Source organism: Oncorhynchus mykiss, chromosome 32 (genome assembly GCF_013265735.2).
Source record: "Oncorhynchus mykiss isolate Arlee chromosome 32, USDA_OmykA_1.1, whole genome shotgun sequence".
In the NCBI taxonomy this organism is placed as follows: Eukaryota; Metazoa; Chordata; class Actinopteri; order Salmoniformes; family Salmonidae; genus Oncorhynchus; species Oncorhynchus mykiss.
In genome coordinates this window covers 34,125,946-34,148,409 of record NC_050572.1, presented here as the reverse complement: position 1 = coordinate 34,148,409, position 22,464 = coordinate 34,125,946, and the positions used below count along the sequence as shown (strand labels likewise).

Below are 22,464 nucleotides of genomic sequence, written 5' to 3'. Positions count from 1 at the left end.
GTTTCAACCACATTGGTGTCTTTTTTTTGTTGTTGTTGATTAATATCAGTGTTGTACAAATCTAGATCAGTTTACCCTCCCCTAATCTTAATGTTACACAAAAATGACCCTAGATCAGCATATGGGGGCAATTTCTTCCTACATCATGTAAATGGAAAGGTTTGAATAGTGAGAAAAGTAAATGACTGAAATGTTAAAACCTTTTCTGGTACCACAACCAATGCACATACATCGCTGTGCTCTACTTGTAGTTCTCAATGTAAGACACTGGAGGGCAACAGAATGCTCCCACTGTCACACAACTTTCCATGTAGTAGTCAAATAAATACACAGCAGATGACATACACTTAATGTAACACTATTTTGTGTTTGGCAAGTGAATTGATTATATCACATTTATTAACTGCTTGTAAATCCAATGTTAATTTTCAGCAGCGGACGGTGGCAGACTCCGGGATATTTTTTGTTGATCACGGGGTCAGCTGCAGGTAGAAAAAAAACCCCAAAAAGACTGAGGTAACTTTTTCTTAAAGGACATTCGATTCCAAAATGCATGAATCTTTGTATATGTTCTACTCCTTTTTAAACTTGAGGAAAGGTATAATTGTTGATCTCAATGGCATTGATCTCAATGGGATCACCAGACAATTCTATACTAACCTAAACAAAAAAAGGATTTAGCCAGTGTATCTTAGCTAACTATTATACACAGTGTACAAAACATTATGAACACCTGCTCTTTCCATGACAGACCGACCAGGTGAATCCAGGTAAAAGCTATGATCCCTTCAATCAGTGTAGACAAAGGGAAGGAGACAGGTTAAAGAAGGATTTTTATGCCTTGAGATATGGATTGTGTATGTGTGCAATTCCCGAAGGAGAATGGGGAAGAAAAAAAGACTTAAGGGCATTTAAAACAGGTTAGTGTAGAAGTTGCCAGGTGCACCGGTTTGTGCCAACAACTGCAATGCTGCTGGGTTTTCCCATGTGTATCAAGAATGGTCCACCACCTAAATAACATCCAGCCAACTCGACACAAGTCATCATGGTCCAGCATCCCTGTGGAATGCTTTCGACACCTTGTACAGTCCATGCCCATACGAATTGAGGCTGTTCTGAGGGCAAAAGGGGGGTGCAATGCCCTTAATGTTTTGTTCAGTCAGTGTATATCTATTGAAGGTATACTTCAGGATTTTGGCAAAACTACTCCCCTAGAGTCAGATACACTCCTGGATACAATTTGTATGTCTCTGCGTTCAGTATGAAGGAAGTTAAGCTGTGTTTATTTGTATATATAATTTGTATATTTTTCCACTAATTTGTCTTTTGAGCAACCCCATCAAATCTTTTCACACCAGATCCTTTTCAGAGCTGATCTGATTGGTCAAAAGATCAATTAGTTAAAAAAATATCAGACTTGCGCTCTTTGCATTCTCTCAACCAGCTTCACCTGGAATGCTTTCCCAACAGTCTTGGGAGTTTCCACATATGCTGAGCACTTGTTGGCTGCTTTTTTCACTTTGCGGTCCAACTCATCCCAATCCATCTCAATTGGGTTGAGGTCGGGTGATTGTGGAGGCCAGGTCATCCGATGCACCTTTCCATCACTCTCTCTTGGTCAAATAGCCCTTACACACGTGTGATGGGTCATTGTCCTGTTGAAAAACAAATGATAATCCCACTAAGTGCAAGCCAGATGGGATGGCGTATCACTGCAGAATGCTGTGGTAGCCATGCTGGTTAAGTGTGCCTTGAATTCTAAATAAATCAGTGTCACCAGCAAAGCTCCTCCTCCATGCTTCACAGTTGGAACCACACATGCGGAGATCTGTTCGCCTACTCCGCGTCTCGTGAAGACACATTGGTTGGAATCAAACATCTCAAATTTAGACTCATCAGACCAAAGGATAGATTTCCTTCGGTCTAATGTCCATCCCTCATGTTTCTTGGCCCAATAAAGTATCTTATTATTGGTGTCCTTTAGTAGTGGTTTCTTTGCAGCAATTCAACCATTAAGGCCTGATTCACACAGCCTCCTCTGAACAAATGTTGAAATGTGTCTTACTTTAATTCTGTGAAGCATTTATTTGGACTGCAATTTCTAAGGCTGGTAACTCTAAAGAACTTATCCTTTGCAGCAGGGTCTTCCTTTCCTGTGGCGGTCCTCATGAGCCTATTGCATCATAGCACTTGGTTTTTGCGCCTGCCCTTGAAGACATTTTCAAAGTTCTTAAATCTTCCAGATTGACTGCCCTTCTTGTCAAAGTCATGGACTGTTTTTCATTGCTTATTTGAGGTGTTCTTGCCATAATATGGACTTGGATCTTTTACCAAATAGGGCAATCTACCTTGTCACAACACACATGATTGGCTCAAATGGATTTGAGGAAAGAAATTCCACAAATGAATTTAAGGCACACCTGTTAATTCAAAGGCATTTCAGGTGACTACTGCATGAAGCTGGTTGAGAGAATGACAAGCATGTGCAAAGCTGTCTAAGGCAAAGGGTGGCTACTTTGAAGAATCTCAAATATTTTGATTTGTTTAACACTTTTGGTTACTACATAGTTTTGATGTCTTCCATTATTCTACAATATAGACAATATTAATAAAGACAAACCATTGGAGGTGTCCAAACTTGACTATAACTTGTAACCGATTTTAAAAGCTGTGCATCGCTGCTAAATGAATAGGGAAACCACTGAAATCATTATGTTTAATGGAAAGAAGTGGAGGGTACATACAATAAGTGATACTTGAAAAGGTTCTAATGAAGGCCATTAATTAAACTATAAACTTGATGTTTCAACTTAACATATTTTTTAAATCGTTGAGCCTTTTCAGTCCTTTTGAAAAGTTTTATCCAGCCTGCTTTGGGTGGGTGGATGGAAGGAGCCATATTTCTGCTAGTCATGCAGTAACCGGACACTTGCCGACTTTCAGAACCAACAGAAAGACAGACGCAAGTTCACAGCAGACTAAACCATTTATTCAAGTGGTCTTCAGCCTTGTGGGTCTGTCTTGACAGTCATTTGCTGGAAAACATTACTGACATGATTCAACCAATAGGAGAGAAAGGATGGACTAAACCAAGCGTGAGCATGACTGCTTCTAGTGACAATGGAACTTGTACAGTCACTAGCAAGCAATACACAAAGTACTGGTCCCCTTACAGTAATGACCACATATCCTATATGGAACATCATTAAGTGCAGTGCTTATTAATATATCAGGAATGTACATTTTTAGAATGCATGTAGTTAGGATCTTAAATCCAAAGAGACATTCCATAATAAAAGTCCCCACCCTCACACAGAATCTATCAACCAATAGAGACTGACATGTATTATCAATGTGGGACTTTTACTGTGGCCAGCCCCTAAACTATAGTGCATTTCAAAATGAGTCAAATCATCTTGTTAACACAAGCAGGTCATTCATTGTCACACAGAAACTCAGGGAAGAGATGCAGTCACAGGACACTACTAGCAGCAGGTTAGGTTGCTCGTGCGCTCTAGGCACGTGCATTGATGATATCAACAAACTCAGGCTTGAGGGAGGCTCCGCCCACCAGGAAGCCATCCACATCGTTTTGGGAGCCCAGCTCTTTGCAGTTGGCCCCCGTCACGGAGCCTGGAGAAGGGAGGGACTTTGGTAAAAACACTCAAGTGCGCATGTAATACATACAATAATTTTATCAAAGGTTTAGGAGCACATTCATATTCTTCCAAAAGACACAAAAATAATGTTACTCATGCTGTAAGCTCCATTTGATGTCAGTAATGTGTGTTTTTGACCCCCTCCAACTATTCAGCCCAATACATATGTTTAGATTTCCATTAGAAACAGTGGCTCTGGGGATTTTCTCGTTGCTATTAGCAGTTTGAGTTCAGTGTGGTCCCTACTGACCTCCATAGATAATGCGGACGGAGTCGGCCACGACCTCAGAGACATTGGCCCTCATCCACTCCCTCAGCTTCTCATGCACCTCCTGGGCCTGGGGCGAGACAAGTTCACACATAGTGTCTTGTACAGCCAACTTTGTGGGGGACACACAATTCAGTTCCACTAACCAATACTCTTTCCCTAATTCTAACCATAACCCTAAACTCCCTAGAAATCACACTTGACCTTGTGGGGACAAAAAAAAAAGTCCCCAGTTGGTCAAATGTGTTTGATTTTAATTAAAAATGGTCAAAAATAAACAAATAGCTTCCTAGCAAGAGCAGTTTATCAAGCAATTTTGCTAGGACTGTCTGGGAGATGTCCGAGTGGGGAGGGAAAAACTGAAAACTAGCTGTTATTGGCAGGGAGGTTTAGAACTCACTCTTATCCGTCTATCACCTAATTTACCACCTGGTGATGTCACCAGACAGGCCAAAACTCCATCCCACCAAGGGCTGAAATGTCAAACCACTCTTACACTAAAAGGGCATTATCATTTTCACAGTATAATTCCAACCTCCATCTGGAAATGTATATAAAAACACAGGAAAAAATATATGTACTTTTTTTTTTAAATCACATGTGACTGCACTGGGCCTTCAAATAAATAAAAAACAGAAAATACACTCTTGCAGCAGAAACAAACTAGTGCTTAATATAACCACATTTAGCATAAACCACTAGGCTGTTTCTAACAATACAAAACAAAAAAAACTGAAACAATGGAACTATCGTTGAAGATTTACTTAAAAACATAGTGAGCTACAAAACTATTGGCACAGACATGTTGTTTTGGCGCTGTACTCCAGGACTTTTGATTTGAAATCAACGACAATGAAGTTAAAGTGCAGACTGTCAGCTTTAATTTGAGGGTGATTTCAACCACAGGTGAACCGTTTAGAAATTACAGCACTTTTTGTACATGGTGCCCCATTTTAGGGGACCAAAAGTATTGGGCCAAATTCACTTAAGTGTATTAAAGTAGTCAAAAGTTAAGTATTTCGTTCCATATTCATAGCTTGCGTTGACTACAAATTTGTTGGATGAATTTGCTGAATTTGTGTTTCAGGTTATTTTGTTCCCAATAGATATGAATGGTAAGTAATGTATTGTCATTTTGGAGTCACTTTCATTGTAAATAAGAATAGAATGTTTATAAATACTTGTATATTCATGTGGATTCTACCATGATTACGTATAGTCCTGAATAAATCTTGAATGATGAGTGGGAAAGTTAGACGTACAAATACCGTAGCATATCTTGGGGGTATGATATTTGTGCGTCTAACTTTCTCAGTCATTCACATAGAATTCCCCCCCCCCCCCCCCACTGCTCCATAGTCAAATGGCGGCGAGCTTTACATCACTCCAGCCGATGCCTGGCATTACGCATGGTGAGATTATTCCATTCCGTCCTCCCTCAGCAGCCTCCACTAGTGTCCACATACTTGTGTACAGCCAACAAGTTTCTAGAGTCACAAGCTTGATGCAAATCATTGTGCGCTAGGAATATGGGACTAAATACAAAAAAAAGTTTGACTCATAACACACAAGTGAATTTGGGGGGGGGGGGGGGGGCACACACACACTACCTACAAAAAGTGTCATAATTTCTAAACGGTCACATATGGATGAAAATACCCTCAAGCTAAAGCTGGCAGTCTGCACTTTAACCTCAGTCATTGTAGCATCTCCCTAACAACAATGATAACCGTGTGTGAATGCAGTGGACTGTGAGCCCAGCATGCACAGTGCTCGTTTCTAGTGAGCATACTGCAGGCCTAAACATGCGGTGGTCTATAAAGATTGGATGGAAGTGGGCCATCCCGAGAAGCCAACAGGTGTCTTTCACGTAACAGAATCCCGCTCACTGCAGTCATGTACAGACAACTCTTGCTAACTTAAAAAAAAATGAAATGCATGCGATTCAGAAAACCAATATCCATTTCCCACAGATCTGTGTGTAACTTACAAAAAAATATAGTAAAGTATGCATGTTGTAGGTAAGTAAATATTGTTATAAAACGGCGATGAGTCGTACCTGTTCGGGTGAGGCTGTCTTGCCAGTACCGATGGCCCACACCGGCTCGTAAGCCAGCACCACTTTGCTCCAGTCCTTCACGTTGTCTACAACAACAACTTTACATCAATATAATGGACGGCACTGTATGTAGATCATGATAAGTTATGTTTGGCCTACCACTAATTGCCTTAAGATGTATAATACAACATGTGGTACGTAGACTAATGGAATGGACCCCAGAGTTAGTTATTTTAGGTCTCGGGCAAAGTTCTGAGAAAGTGTGATGTCATTGTTTGTTGAAATGTATGTAAAATCGTAAGTTGTCTATTGTTTTTGTCTATGTATGTTTGTGTCAAAAAAAATACAAAAAAAGTAACATTTTTAACTTAAACCAAAATAATGGCTAAAATATTTTTGGAAGGAGTGAAACAGAGCAGGTAGAATATATCAAATGAAGATTTCATGGACATTTTTAGTTAACTTTCCCAAAGAGAAAATAAAGGATCTAAATGTTTACACTGGTCATTTAGCAGAGACTCTTATCCAAAGCAACTTACAGTCGTGGGTGCATACATTTCCTACTGGTCCCCTGTGGGAATCGAACCACAACCCTGGTGTTGCAAGGGTTCAACGCTTGCATGATGAGAACGCTTTATATGAGCAGACTAATACATTCCTGTGATACACAGCGAACATGGGGTTTGAACCTAGCGGTTACCTGCGATGGCCTGGGTCTGGGCGTACACCACCTCCTCTGTGGTTCCAGCCTCTCTCTCCTCCAGCTTCTCTCCGATGCAGGCGATCACCCCCAGGCCACTCTCCAGGGCGTGGGCCACCTTCTGACCAATCAGCTCGTCACTCTCCCCGAACACGTGGCGCCTCTCCGAGTGGCCCAGAATCACCCACTCCACACCACAGTCCTTGATCATCACAGGGCTGAGGGAGAGAGAAAGAGGGAGAGGGATTAGCAATACATCCACTAAATAGTAGATTTAATTGAATGCATGTCAGATTATTCTGGCACTTCTCACAGAAACTTCATTAGGAGGAAAGATGTTAAAACTCATTTTCACATTTGTATCAAACTTCCAGAGTGGGCTCTGCTAATTCTGAAGGTATGATACATTTTATGAGCACCAGCAACTCAGTGAATGGGAAAATGGATTCAAAGGGTATCTGGATAACCAGCCAAATAGGAAAGTAGCCAGCCAGGCCTCCCCGGGCCACAACCTATATTTTGGTGGCCTCTGGTACAGTCTAATGTCTTGATTCCACCCGAAATACACAGCAAAATGATACCCCAACCAAAAGCCATGGATTACAGGCAGCATCCGCACTGAGCTAAAGGCTAGAGCTGCCGCTTTCAAGGAACGGGACTCTAACCCGGAAGCTTATAAGAAATCCCTCTATGTCCTCTGATGAACCATCAAACAGGCAAAGTGTCACAGGACTAACACCGAATAGTACTATAACGGCTCTGACGCTCGTCGGATGTGGCAGGGCTTGCAAACCATTAGACTACAAGGGGAAGCACAGCCGAGAGCTGCCCAGTGACACGAGCCTACCAGACGTGCTAAACTACTTCTATGCTCGTGTCGAGGCAAATAACACTAAAACATGCATGAGAGCACCAGCTGTTACGGAAGACTGATCATGCTCTCCGCAGCCGATGTGAGTAAGCCCTTTAAAACAGGTCAACAATCACAAGGCTGCAGGGCCGGACCAATTATCAGGACGTGTACTGCGAGCATGAACTGACCAACTGGTAAGTGTCTCCACTGACATTTTCAACCTCTCCCTGTCTGAGTCTGTAATTCCAACATGTTTTAAGCAGACCACCATAGTCCCTGTGCCCAAGAACACTAAGGTAACCTGCCTAAGCAACTACCAACCCATAGCACTCACGTCTGTAGCTATGAAGTGCCTTGAAAGGCTGGTCATGGCTCACATCATACCATCATCCCAGAAACCCTAGACCCACTCCAATTTGCATACCAACACAGATGATGCACACTCCATTGAACTCCACACTTCCCTTTCGCACCTGGACAAAAAGGAACACCTATGTGAGAATGCTATTCAATGACTACAGCTCAGCGTTCAACACCAGAGCCCTCAAAGCTCATCAATAAGATAAGGACCCTGGGATTAAACACCTCCCTCTGCAACAGGATCCTGGACTTCCTGACGGGCTGCCCCCAGGTGGCAAGGGTAGGTAACAACACATCCACCAAGCTGATTCTCAACACAGGGGCCCGTGCTCAGTCCCCTCCTCTACTCCCTGTTCACTCATGACTGCACGGCCAGGCACAACTCCAACACCATCATTACATTTGCAGATAAGTGGTAGGCCCTGATCACCGACATCAATGAGACAGCCTATAGGAAGGAGGTCAGAGACCTGGCCGTGTGGTGCCAGGACAACAACCTCTCCCTCAACGTGATCAAGACAAACAAGATGATTGTGGACTATAGGAAAAAGAGGACCGAGCACGCCTCATTCTCATCGACGGGGCTGCAGTGGAGCAGGCTGAGAGCGTCAAGTTCCTTGGTGTCCACGTCACCAACAAACTAACATGGTCCAAGCACACCAAGACAGTCATGAGGGCACGACAAAACCTCAGCAGATTGAAAAGATTTGGCATGGGTCCTCAGATCTTCAAAAGGTTCTTCAGCTGCACCATCAAGCGCATCCTGACTGGTTGCATCACTGCCTGGTATGGCAACTGCTCGGCCTCTGACCGTAAGGCATTACAGAGAGTGGGGGCTAAGATTCCTGGGGCTAAGATTCCTGACATCCAGGACCTCTACACCAGGCAGTGTCAGAGGAAGGCCCTACAAATTGTGAAAGACTCCTGCCACCCTAGTCATAGACTGTTCTCTCTGCTACCGCATGACAAGCAGTACCGGAGCGCCAAGTCTTGGTTCAAGAGGCTTCTACCCCCAAGCCATAAGACTCTTGAACATGTAGTCAAATGGCTACCCAGACTATTTGCAGTGCACCCCTCACCCCCTCTTTACACCACTGCTACTCTGTCATCAATGCATAGTCACCTTAATAGCTGTACACACTACCGCAAACAGGTTCCCCCGCACATTGATTTTGTATCAGTACCCCCAGTATAGTCTCGCTGTTATTTCACTGCTGCTCTTTAATACTTGTTACTTTTATCACTTATTCTTATCTGTATTTTTTAAACTGCATTGTTGGTTAGGGGCTCGTAAATAAGCAATGGGTGTAAGATTTACACCCGTTGTATTCAGCACAGGTGACTAATACAATTTGATTTGAATAATTATTAAATTTACCTCCCAAATTGTAAAAATGACTTTACAATTTAAATGACTGAAATTGTTTGAAGAATTCAGTGTATTGTTAGTTGTTTTGGATATCGTCTAGTCCTAGGCCTACACTGAGTGTATAAAACATTATGAACAAATTATGTCAAATCCACTTCAAATCAGTGTAGATCAAGGGGAGGAGACAGGTTAAATAAGGAATTTTTAAGCCTTGAGAAAATTGAGACTGTGCCATTCAGAGGGTGAATAGGCAAGACAAAAGATTTAAGTGCTTTTGAACAGGGTATGGTAGTAGGTGCACCAGTTTGTCTCAAGAACTGCAACGTTGATGGGGTTTTCCACACTCAGTTTCCCCGTGTGTAACAACCACAGGACATCCAGCCAACTTGACACAACTGTGGGAAGCATTGGAGTCAACATGGGTCAGCATCCCTGTGGAACGCTTTCAACACCTTGTAGAGTTCATGCCCGACAAATTGATGGTGTTCTGAGGGCAAAAGGGGGACAACATTAGGAAGGTGTTCTTAATGTTTTGTAAACTCAGTGTCTAAGATCAGGACTAGGTTCTATGTGAAAGAACATTAATTAAACTCGTCTTCGTTAGAGATTAAAGTAATTCAGTTTTACTGCAAGATATGAACTGCCACGATGTTTGTTCAAATTGCGCATTTTATTTAAAAAAAATAGCCCACATCTTGGAAAAATAAATCGAAGGTGACTACTATATGAAAGTCAAAAGAAAATAAATGAATGTGCCAGAAAACAAAAGGCTAAGTGGATTTTGACTCATCTTTACAACATGTTAAAACATGGGACATGCGAATTCAGGGCTCTAAAGCTGACATTGTGTACAAGGAGCACAATAAGCAGCACACAAAACTGCAGGAGTATAATGAAAGTATTTGAGAAAGCATTATGATAAGAAATGACTAAAAGTTATTTGGATTGTTCCATGCTCAATAAAGTACAAATGTACACGCAAATATATTAGTCACATGGGTGCAAGTGTACACCCGCAGCCCGCAATTCGGGGCAGGAATGATCCCCCTCGAGCAACCCATTGGTTCCTTCAAGCCTGCTGTGTACTGGATAAAACAGTGCCTGACAGCTGGACGAAGGACAGTCTACTGGTCGTCCCGCCTAACGCTTCGAACACACCGACTGCGTCATTGCATCACTGCTGCATAACATTTTGCGCAGCTAGGCAACTAACGCTGGAACAGTATGCGGGAGGCTGGGGCGACACAGTGTGCTAGCAAGCTAGTTAGCGACACTGTGCTAGCTTGCTAGTTCTCCAGCTAGAACAGTGTCGCCCCCTCCTGCACAAGGACAGGTCTACTAGTCGACCCCGCTAGCACAGCAGTTAACGTTCGTTAGCGACAGTGTCGCTCCCGTGTACCGGACTAGCTGGCTCCGCTAGTACAGTGTCCTTGGCTCCCGCCTGCCAAACACCTGCCGTCGTTAACAGAACTGGGGGAAACAGTGTCCGACAGGCAGGGGCTGTCTACCAGTGTACGGCTTGCTAGTTACCGTTCACATCCTCTGTGGGGTTTATTGGCGGCTGGCATCAACGTTATTGTGCATTAACGTCACCTACTGTACTAGAGCGCCCCGCCTCCCCCAACTTAAAAATGCACCAATAGAAGTATAAAGAAGAGTTCCTGCAGATGTAGGAATACCCACATTCAGGAACGCCATGTTCAACAATGGTGGGATTCACATGTCTGAGAGATGATATTCTCCGAAATTCCTTTGCTAGCAGCAGTTGAGCAAACTCAAATCTCAACAACCTGGTGTAGTCGGCTGTTCATCCGAGGCTAGTGGAAAACACTGGGCTGTGAATGGTTTATGACCTGCAATATTACATTTCTATGTATAAAACGTGTCAAATCAGAGCCCACTGACATTTGACGTGTTTGAATGGTATATTGTTAAACAATGTCTAAAAATAAACAAGGTAAAAAAAGGGTTGTTTTGAGATTTAATTCAGAATCTAGACATGCTACATATTTGAGAACACTATAAAGAGTATAATGACACCAAGACGTCCGTATTATGTACAGTTCACAGACCATAGGTCTAAAAAGGGCCTAACATTACCAATTTCATCATTTTTTTTTCTCAAAAATGGTTTGATACACAAATGTAAAAAAGCATGTTAAACATCCATCCTCCCAGTGAAGTTCCTAAATCACCCAATAAGGAGTCCATCTTAAACCAGTTCACAGATTCCGTCTCAAGGTGGAAGACATGTCGTCATATGGAGGAGCCTTACCTGATCTCGCCTGTGAAGGCCCCCTTGGCAACTTTGTAGCAGTTCTGTGCGGCGACGCCGATCCTGGCATCCAGGTTCGAGCGGGCAAAGTCAAGGTAGACAGTGGGAGCACCACACACCACCTCTGAGTATGAGAGAGGGAGGTAGAGAGAGGAGACATTCAATTGAACAGTTGTCCATATAATCATTGTCTTTTGTTTGGCACGCTATTGTCAATCTTGAGTAAGGACATGCACCTGATAACTCATATAACTAAGCCTAGACTACCTGGCCTGTACGCAAATGTAGGCTTATAAATGTGCCCATTTGGGGATCAGTTGGTGAATTAAGACAATCTGAAATTCTGTGGAGCTTCTCAACGTCTCAAGTCTGTTTTTACATCCATTGAGAATGACAGTTCCTCAACGTAGCCGATTTGAAATACCTTTTCAGCGCCATCCCTTTCGAGCATAGCTCTCACTAACAGCCCAGGTCCGTGCTATCCAGAATCATTGGGACGTCCCTACCCCATTGAAGTTCAAATTTAAAATGGTTGAGGTGACGATTAAAATGTAGGGTTAGGTATAGGTTATGGTAAGGGTTAAGGACGTCCCAAGGATTCCACATAGCGGTCAAAAGATACGTCACGTGACTTCAATGTCACAGTGTTATTCTCGTGTCGTTTGACGCAATCATCAGCATCATTCTTCTGTTTAGTGATAGAAAAATATATACATTTACTAGTTTCATGTTAACATGTGTTTATATATGTATTGGTATCAATAAGAATGTAGTGTCAACGTATTAGGGCACATTTTAGACTGAAGATATTGAGACAAAAATCGAATGCCGGTTACCGGTTTCATCGTTGAGGCTTGCAGTGTTCAGGGTCGTTATAAGGTCGCCCAGGCTCTTCTTGTCACCGTTCATCTTCCAGTTTCCTCCTACGAAAAATGTTCTAGAAGACATGATGGCTGGGTGTTGGACGATACCGGAAAACCGACGACACGGGCCTAGGATGTGATGCGCTCGCAACAAACAGTGGGTAAGCAGAGGCAGTCTTCTCCCCGTTTTTCTTTAAGCTTCTTCTTCTTCGGTGTGGTTTAACGGCAGTTGGCAACCAATATAATGCTACATTACCGCCACCAACTGGACCGGGGAACAAATCCATTCTACTTTGTGATATAAAAAAAATAATTACACTGCCAACCACTGTATTAACCCTACACTCATAAAAAGACACTCCCCCCATTCCACTAATGTAACCCTATCTAATCATTTACCAGGCAAATGGCCTGGGAGGAGGGGACAATACCATTCAACACCCCCTGTAACTCTTCACATTAAAATCTCCTAATTCCAAGTACTTCTCTGCAGCTGCCACCACAACACCTGTTTTCTGTGACTTTACATTTCATACCTGCTGTACAGTTGATAACCATAGCAATGAACACTAAAAAGACAACCTTACTGAAGCACATTTCATTTGAAGGCCTATTACTCTGTACTGGCAACATTCTGCAACTCACCGGGAGCCTCTTAGGATCCCTCACCATTGACCCATCTTCCTCAATTTTCTTCACTGCCGCAGCATCTGACACCTTTTCCCCACAACTTTCACCCTGGCAACCTCAACCTGCTTCTCTCGCACCAGACACTTCTGACCCCCAGCAACATGGGCATCCCTACAGTTTACACACGCACACACACACACACACACACACACACACACACACACACACACACACACACACACACACACACACACACACACACACACACACACACACACACACACACACACACACACACACCACCTTGTATCTAATCTACCACCCCTTTGCAGGTAGCCTAGTGGTTAGAGCATTGGGCTAGTAACCAAAAGGTTGCTGCATTGAATCCCAGAGCTGCGAAGGTAAAAATCTGACGTTCTTCCCCTGAGCAAGGCAGTTAATCCACTGTTCCCTGGGCGCTGAAGACATGGATGTCGATTAAGGCAGCCCCCTGCACCTATCTGATTCAGAGGGGTTGGATTAAATGCGGAGGACACATTTCAGTTGAAGCCATTCAGTTGTACAACTTTCCCTTTCCCATTTGTCTCTTACAACAATAGTGAGGGGATTCAATTAAGCTGCCCCGGGTTGAACTGGACTATGGCCCATTATGTGACCAGGCGAAGCCAGTGAGGGAGGTGTGCCATGCTCAAATCAACCAGTAATCTGCATCCCCTGGTCATATTGTCAACAATGCAGCATGGTGTGTATCATTCAGAAACAGAAAGTTCCTCTGTCCAGTGTCTGTTCTTTTGCACATCTTAATCTTTTCTTTTTATTGCCAGGTCTGAGATATGGCTTTTTCTTTGCAACTCTGCCTAGAAGGTCAGCATCCCGGAGTCGCCTCTTCACTGTTGACGTTGAGACCGGTGTTTTGCGGGTACTATTTAATGAAGCTGTCAGTTGAGGACTTGTGAGGCGTCTGTTTCTCAAACTAGACACTGTAATGTACTTGTCCTCTTGCTCAGTTGTGCCCTGGGGCCTCCCACTCCTCTTTCTATTCTGGTTAGAGACCAATTGCGCTGTTCTGTGAAGGGAGTAGTACACAGTGTTGTACGAGATCTTCAGTTTCTTGGCAATTTCTCGCATGGAATAGCCTTAATTTCTCAGAACAAGAATAGACTGTTTCAGTTTCAGAAGAAAGGTCTTTGTTTCTGGCCATTTTCAGCCTGTAATCGAACCCACAAATGCTGATGCTCCAGATACTTAACTAGTCTAAACGGCAGTTTTATTGCTTCTTTAATCAGAACAACAGTTTTCAGCTCTGCTAACATAATTGCAAAAGGGTTTTCTAATGATCAATTAGCCTTTTAAAATGATAAACTTGGATTAGCTAACACAATGTGCCTTTGGAAAACAGGAGTGATGGTTGCTGATAATGGGCCTCTGTACGCCTATGTAGATATTCCATTAAAAAAAGTCAGCCGTTTCCAGCTACAATAGTAATTTACAACATTAACAATGTCTCCACTGTATTTCTGATCAATTTGATGTTATTTTAATGAAAAAAATAATAAAATAATTAAAAACAAGGACATTTCTAAGTTACCCCAAACTTTTGAACGGTAGTGTATGTTCCAATTTTTAAACTAGTTTTCATTGGGAACTCAGACAAAGCGTTATTATCAAAAGCGATCACTTTTGCACGTCAAAACACAGAATCCTACTCATTATTCAATGTGCTGAACCTACGTCAAATAAAATGATCTTGTGGATGTCATGAGTTGTCAGTTCTTATATCCTTCAAGCCGACTTCAACATCGGCCAGAGGCGGGGGCCATCTGGCTCACACCGCGTAGGCAACCTAGTTCCAAATCAACATTCAGCCAGTGCAAACCGCACCTACACAGGCGCCCAGGCGCCCCCCCCCCCCCCCCCCCACACACACACACACAATGTGGTTTTAATCTACAAAATATTGGACTGGGATCCAATCTGGTAATAGCTTCAAAATATGTTTAACATTATCTTGTGGTTGTCATGAGTTGTCAGTCCTTATATCTAGAAAGGTGGTTACATTTTCACAGCCCCACTAAAACCAAAACGTGGTCGCTTATCAATGTTTCCACAGGTTGAGTAGTTATGTTAATGTTCTGTTTAAATTGTGTTTTATTATGAAGCATTGGAGTACGGCGTGTGAGCTTTTTTAATTTTTTTTTACATAAGACGACAAACACAAGGTGAATGAGCAAAACAAAAACCTCACAAACAAGAAAAGAAACAAACTGAAGTAAAGACACATAACTAAAACATTGAATAATGTCCTCCAGAAAGAGGTCTGTATATGAAATACAACTGTGTACATTAGCCTGGTCCAACTCGGTTCTAAATGGTGGACTGTCAAAGCACAAATACACAGACATGGTGTTAATGCAGTATTCTAGGTTTATTAGAAAGGTTTTTCAACGAACATAGCATGTTTACAGAGTTACTGCCGATGGGTAAAAGTGCTACAAAATGCAGTTGGGGGGGAATATATTGGTATCTGATATGTAACACCTCAAGAACCTTTTTCCTGAAGTAGGATTCAAGAATGCTGGACACTCAAAGTAGAGGGATAGACAAACTCGGATGTATGTGATTGAACATGGTTTCATTTTTGTTGGTGATTGGTGATGGCAGCCATTTTGGGGCAAAGACAGAGGGTGCTGCTGGTTAGCATGTATCATCATAGGCCCAAAATGGCATCATACATTGGTTATGTGTGACCAAACGGCACTGTACATCAACTCTGCACTCCAATAAATAATAAATTACCTAAATGTAAATAAATGTACATATCAACTTTCAGCTAATAAGTGTGGGCTTTATACATCAAAGATCTCAAAACAATAAAAATACATCTGTAATACTAAATCTTTATTTATGTTCATTATATTTCTGTATTTATTTCACATTTTTATTGTCAAAAATCTATATGTGCAATTGTCACTCTCACCTTAGATACAAGTAGAGCATATTTTCTTCATTAATTCATTTATGATTTCAAATAATCCTATTTTTTTTATGTTTGTCGTTGTCTCGGTATTGATAGTCTTAACAATAACTTTAAAATTCTCATGTGTACACGTAGTGTGGCTGCATTTTGTTCTGCTGTCGATGTCATTTATACAGTATGTTCTATGAAGTCTCATTCACCACCTCTCACATTGCATACATAGATGAAAAGGAGGGGAGAGAGAGAAAAGGAAGAAATTATGTGAACTGGTATGACAAACATGCTCCGCCTGATATCTCCCCAATTCCAAAATTAGCATCCTTATTTCTCAGTGTTGTGTTTAACCCCTTCTCCTCTCCTCCTCTAGCTCCATCCACTCTTCCCCCCCCCCCCCCCCCTGTCTTCCCCTCTCTCTTTCCCAATGTCGCCTCTGGAGGACCAGCTCAGTTCCAGATCTTCAGGAAGCTATCCCAGGATCCTGTGCAGACACCCAATCCATCGTCTGGCACCCCAATGCAGCTCACTCTGTTGTCATGGCCAGACAGAACACCTGAGAGAGAAAGAAAGAGAGAGAGAGAGAGAGAGAGAGAGTGATGAGAGAAGAAGAGAATAGTCATCCACACTGATGCAAATGATGCAGTTCTAGTTTCTATTCCCTTTTTACCCGTGTTTCTTTGATTGACTGCCTCTCATCCAGACTTCTTTGACTATACACGTTCTCCCTTTCATTACCTGTGTTTAAACCACCCACTTATTTACATTTACATTTGAGCCATTTAGCAGATGCTCCTATCAAGAGCAACTTACAGGAGCAATTGGGGTTACGTGCCTTGCACAAGGGCACATCGGCAGATTTTTCACTCATGCCATCTATCTCCTCTTCTGCCTCCCTCTCTTTACATTGACTGTTCTCTTTGTTTGTCTCTGTCTCTACTCACTCCTTTTCACCCCTCCCCTCAGTCCTCTCCCTTCTCTCTCACTGGTTTCACCTCACACTTTTACTCACCAACTTTCTCGGCCTTCAGAGAATCCCAGATGTTGCAGTTGAAGTTGTCGTAGCCGGCGAAGATGAGGCGTCCTGAGCTGGAGAGGGAGACTGACGTGACGCCAGCATTCAATGCAGCGTCCTGGTAGCCATTGACCTCTTGGTCAGCACGGAGGTCGTACATCTTGAGGGTGCAGTCATCGGAACCTGTGATAACTGCAGTGCCACTAGGGTAGAACTGGGGTATAAAGAAGGCTATTTCAGTATGTAGTGTTTTGTTTTGACATGTATTGAACTTGAAGGTTAGTTTGCCCGGTGAGTTGACTGAGTTAGCAAAGTACAGACTCCTTGGAAAGATTTGGTGTTGTGAAGCTAAATTATGTTTCGATTTTGGGTCACACTACCCCCTGACTACTGAAGTCACGTGGGTAGTCTCAACCGGAGCTTGAAACTAGAATATTGTACCTGCAACCCAACATCTTGACAAGGTCGATAGCTGTTGGGTTAAGGTCACTACAGTATATAGATCATTCAGAGTCATTCTGACCAGGAAAAACCCTGGGGCGTGTCTTATGTGCTCACCGCAATGGCGTTAATGTCACTCGTGTGGCCGATGAAGGTCTGCTTGCAGCCGCCATCTCTTATGTCCCACAGCTTGGCGCTGGAGTCACACGCCCCTGAGATGAAAGTGTTCCGGTCCGGTGACAAGGCCAGGCACATACAGTCACCCACGTGGCTCTTGTAGATCACCTTCTGCTTGCCAGTCTCCAGATCCCACAGGCAACAAGTGGTGTCACCGGATGCTGTGAGGATCTCATTGTCGTTCAGGAAGCGGCTATGAGAAAGGTAGCCTGAGATGGAAGGAGAAAGATAGAGATGTTATTCTTTGTACTACTTATTTCCTACGTATTTGGATCTCATCCAATTTATGAACACGCTTTTAATGAATTCTCTCGTAGTTGGTCACGGAGTTGACCATAACCCAGTTGGTCACGGAGTTGACCGTAAACCCAGTTGGTATCGGAGTTGACGATAACTCGGATGAAGCATACATTGTACTACGATACCCACCTTCATGTGCGTCCAGCTCCCTGAGGGTCTTTGGGCTGGCACCCTTGATATTGGCGATGGTGCACATGTTATCCAGACCTCCGCTGGCCACCAGATTGCCAGAAGGGGCCATGGAGCAACTCATTACCCAGGAGGACTTGAGGGGGACAGCATATACCTGGAGGGCAGGGAGAAGAATGCTTAACCACTCACTTTCTAGTTCGCTTTGTCTCAAGGTTAGAAGACTTAAAATTCGTAGTGTGTAGTCAAAGTCAAGACAATCTAAAAGAAAAGTGGGTACTGCTTCTACACGTCGGTGGTTGAAGTAGGGATTTACTCCATACATTTGCAAACCAAGTAGAAAGTTCTCTATATAAATCCTATGCATTAAGAGGAAACTAGTTAGAGATGTGAAGATGATGAGTGATCAGTGATCACTCCTTACCTTGTTGCCGGTGTAGGTGTCCCAAATCAGAAGCTTGCCATCCTGTGAGGCACTGACCATGTGCCTGTTGGAGAGAAAAAGAAAGTTCAACAAGTCAGTGTATCAAATTCTGGGAACAGGATTTAGGCACGAGGTCCAGTATGAATCTGACTCAATACTTTGACAATGCAACATTTGAAACAATGAAAGCATTTTCATTGAACCCCATGACACCTGCATGCCATGGTGGACACATTAAACAATGGGACCTTTTGATATCAGAGTCCATTTGGTTTGAGTGGCGCATCAGACAACCCCTTGTATCGACCTTCTCTGTCTTGCTCAAGGTAGACCTTCTCTATGTTTTTCAATAGTCCCTATTCCACACTGGCTGGTGGTAGTGGTGGGGCGTCTATGGTGAGCTCGACTGTCCCTGGCGCCATCCCCATTCTCAGCTATCTGGACAAGAACACCTTCTCACCTGTTATCAGCAGACCAGTGCAAGCCGTAGATTTTGGCCAAGTGGCCCTTCAATGTCTTTCTGTTTTTCAGCTGAACACGTGGTGCAGCCGCCACACCAGATGCTAGAGTGGCCATGGTGGTGTCATTGACCGCCTTGCGGCCTGCCTATTGGCGGGAAAGGGATTCACAGGTAGGAGAGGAATAAGTTAAGAGTCAAATAGTTGTAGAAAAATAAGCATAGATTGTTTGGAGCAGAATGTTTTCCATACTTCTGTTGTATTTACATTTTTTCAGGAACCAGACACTGCTTACAATGTCTAAGTATAACTTTATCTCAATGCCAGTGCTGGTATGTGGAGGAAACTAAATGTAGGCTATATGTTATCAACTCTGTACATGCATTCTTGTGCATTATTGGTACTACAATTCCAAGTTATTTATCTGATTGTCTTTTTTTTGACTGGGGTGATAGTGAAGATTGTAACAAACAAAAAAATGTGTCTTGTGGCAACCATTGGCATGCTGTGATAACGAGACTCACTTCAATCTGGGCCTTCAGACCATCGGCCTCCTTTTTCAACGTGTCCATTTCACCCATGGCAACGGTTGATAGGGGCTGTTACCGCTGGAGAAAAAAAAGTAGCAGACTAGACGAAAAGGGAGAAAGAGAAAAGGAAAATAGTTTTATGTTTAGAACTTATTTGATTGCATACATATACAGATCAAGTCTTGGCAAAAATGCTGTCCTCGTTGTAAAATGTATGCAATGTAGAACTCAATCATGTAACGAAGATCTTAATTAAATAGAACTGAGAATTCATGTTCTCAAATATGTGCAGTAGATATACTGTATACGGTGGCCATCTGTTTGAGGAGAACGTAACTGGACTCATTGCTCCAGTAACTCCCCCATGGCCTCTGACCCCCTAAACTAAACCAATCAGGTGCTTTCGTCATTTAGTATGGTGCAAGAGCCTAGATTGGCCTTCTTGAGTACGGTACGAGGTATAATCCCACATCCACTGTGCTAGAAGTCTAATATGCAGAATTAGTGACATATCCAAGATCTACCTTCATGTATCCGAAGAACAAGGCAAATTACTGGCCATTGTATCTGTAACACAGACAGCCATTTTGTTTTTTATAGTTCTTTACGGAAGTGATGTCTGTCTTTCAAGAGTACTTTCCATTTTTACTTAGAAGGCCTCATTTAACTTTACAACTATACTTTATTACTTATATTTGACTATTTATTGCTTATTATTTTGTGTTACAATTAAAACAAGTTTAAGACACAATTTAGCATGAACCTTCTTTTCTCCCCCCTCACTCTGATTTTCAATGCCTTTTAAGAGAGAATATTTCATGATCAAGAGGGAATTAGGGGTTAGCTGTGTGTGGCCCTAATACTCTTTAATTGGATGCTGACGTTTTCATAATTGGCCAATTACCAACACACACCACTTTTGTAAACCGCTTAAAGGTTAACAACAAATCTCAAAAACGAATCCAACTACTACAGCACACATCCCTGCAAATACAGTATTAACAAAAGGTATTACTTTCACAGAAATAATTGTTCACACATAGGCTAAGCAAAGCATAGGCTAAGCATGTTCAGTAGGTGGTTTGACCTATGATTAGAGCCAGTGAGGCAGAGGGCGAGGAGGGGTGGGCACAACTTACTGGGCACAAACTGGTTGAATCAACATTGTTTCCATGTACTTTCAATGACAAAAAAAAAAATCAATGCGATGATGTTGAATCAATGTGGAGAAAGTCGTCAACATAAAGGAATTTCTGTATTTTCACCCAACTTTGAACTTAAATCCAATGACCCGGTTCAAATTCTTGTTGATTTCATGCTGAATTCACATTAGCTGACAACTCAATCAAATGTAAATCAAAACTAGACAAAATGACGTCTGTGCCAAGTGGGAATAGAGCTTTAAAGCCCCATCAGGGGATCTTAAAGGAGGCTTTTCCAGTCAAATCTCCTGTCATCCGATTACTGACTGCCCTTTACCACTGGATCAGAAAGGGGGAACAAGAGATGGTAGAAGAGAGAAAGAGTGGAGAGAGGGGACAAGACTAGGCAAGGATATAGGCCTATCAGGTAGAAATGTGAGTTTTTTTTATGGAGTCTTCTTCTTCAGTTTCCTGTTTGGTTATTTCCTTTGAAATGATCTTTGCACAAATGCACAGAATGGCCTCTATTCCTGTTTGTCTAGATAGAATAACTCTAGACATGCACCATTCTATTAGCATGGCTGCAGAATTCAGGAAGACTTCAATGCACAAACTCAATACATGTGAGACAATACATGTGCGAAAAGTGAGATCGAAGTTATGCACAAGCTCTGCAGTTTGCTGCTTTCACTCTGGGATTTTGTTTTGGTGTTGTTCCTCTTCTTACTGGATCTCCAGAATCAATGAGGGAGGATTTGCAACCTTCGTGATAATGCTGATAATGTCTTTGTATGCTGTTGTTACCTAATAAATGAAACGGATTCTGAGAAGAAAAGCACTCAATTCTGTCACCGTCACTCCCTACTGGTGACAGCCATTTCAACCCGACCTACCAGTTCTCTCTCTCGCTCTCTGTCTCTGTCTCTGTCTCTGTCTCTGTCTCTCTCTCTCTCTGTTGCTCTCTCTCTCACTTGCAAAGACAGCAGTCAACATGTTTTCCATGGACTACAGTGCACTTGTTGCATGCCATTAGAATTCATCCTCTGGTGGAAATGAGCACATCTGAGAACTCCATTTATTACTTCTTGTAATTGACCGACAATTGAGTAGTTTATTTCGCTCATATTCAATCCATTGGACCGGGCTGCAAATCAGATGAAGTTCCAGTCTTTCAACTGTGAAATATTATCATGGATGGGAATACTGAGCTAGGTAATGGGATAGTGTCCATGATGATCTGGGTCCGTGTTCGTGATCATCAGAGAAGTCAATGTCGTTCCATGTAGTTCCACGTATGTGCTACCAAAGTGACCCAAAATCACTCACCTTTCCAAACAAAACGCAGTCCTTCCTCTTTTTGGGCTTTTCTGCCTCAGTAGCCCTTTGAAGCAGCTTTTTATGTTCCACAATACTCAAGTCAGCCCTGCTTTCCTTCTTTCTATCTCTCTTTCCTCTTACGCTTTCACCCACAGACTGGCTGCAGGCAACCTGTGAAAACTCTCTCTTTCTCTCTCCCGTCCTCCTGTGAGGAACAGATGAGGATTGAAGGGGATGAAGGAGATCAGGGATGAAGGGATAAGCCCGAAGATGGAAATAGAGAGAGGGAAGGAGAGAGAGAGAGCATGGCAAGAGGAGATGGGTAAACCGATTGGAGGAGAAAATCAGGTTATGGGGTCAAAAGACAAGAGCAGGTAAAGAGAGAAGGGGGGATGAAGGGAGAGAGGGACAGGTGAAGGTGTAAATGTGAGAATAAGATTAAGTAGAGAGATGCGGAGGGGTTTGAGATATGATCCCGTTGAGAGATTCTGAGGGGTATAGAGCGGCATTGCTAGTGAGAACCC

The 22,464-nt window shown here is 42.8% G+C and overlaps 2 protein-coding genes across 2 annotated transcripts; both read right to left on the bottom strand.

The window, feature by feature from the left end:
• Positions 1–2,967: 2,967 nt before the first annotated feature.
• Positions 2,968–12,629, bottom strand: LOC110488374 (triosephosphate isomerase A). The gene is made up of 6 exons (XM_021560606.2): positions 12,380–12,629; positions 11,544–11,667; positions 6,687–6,904; positions 5,987–6,072; positions 3,910–3,997; positions 2,968–3,633 (listed from the first exon to the last, which is right to left on the bottom strand). The coding sequence occupies exons 1-6, from the start codon at positions 12,489–12,491 to the stop codon at positions 3,515–3,517; spliced, it is 747 nt and encodes a 248-aa protein (XP_021416281.1). The 5' UTR covers positions 12,492–12,629; the 3' UTR covers positions 2,968–3,514.
• Positions 12,630–16,423: 3,794 nt separating this feature from the next.
• LOC110488373 (guanine nucleotide-binding protein G(I)/G(S)/G(T) subunit beta-3-like) lies at positions 16,424–22,158 on the bottom strand. The gene is made up of 8 exons (XM_036971691.1): positions 21,950–22,158; positions 19,476–19,581; positions 18,954–19,099; positions 18,494–18,557; positions 18,070–18,226; positions 17,581–17,849; positions 17,020–17,236; positions 16,424–16,563 (listed from the first exon to the last, which is right to left on the bottom strand). The coding sequence occupies exons 2-8, from the start codon at positions 19,530–19,532 to the stop codon at positions 16,457–16,459; spliced, it is 1,017 nt and encodes a 338-aa protein (XP_036827586.1). The 5' UTR covers positions 19,533–19,581; positions 21,950–22,158; the 3' UTR covers positions 16,424–16,456.
• Between the last annotated feature and the right edge of the window lie 306 nt (positions 22,159–22,464).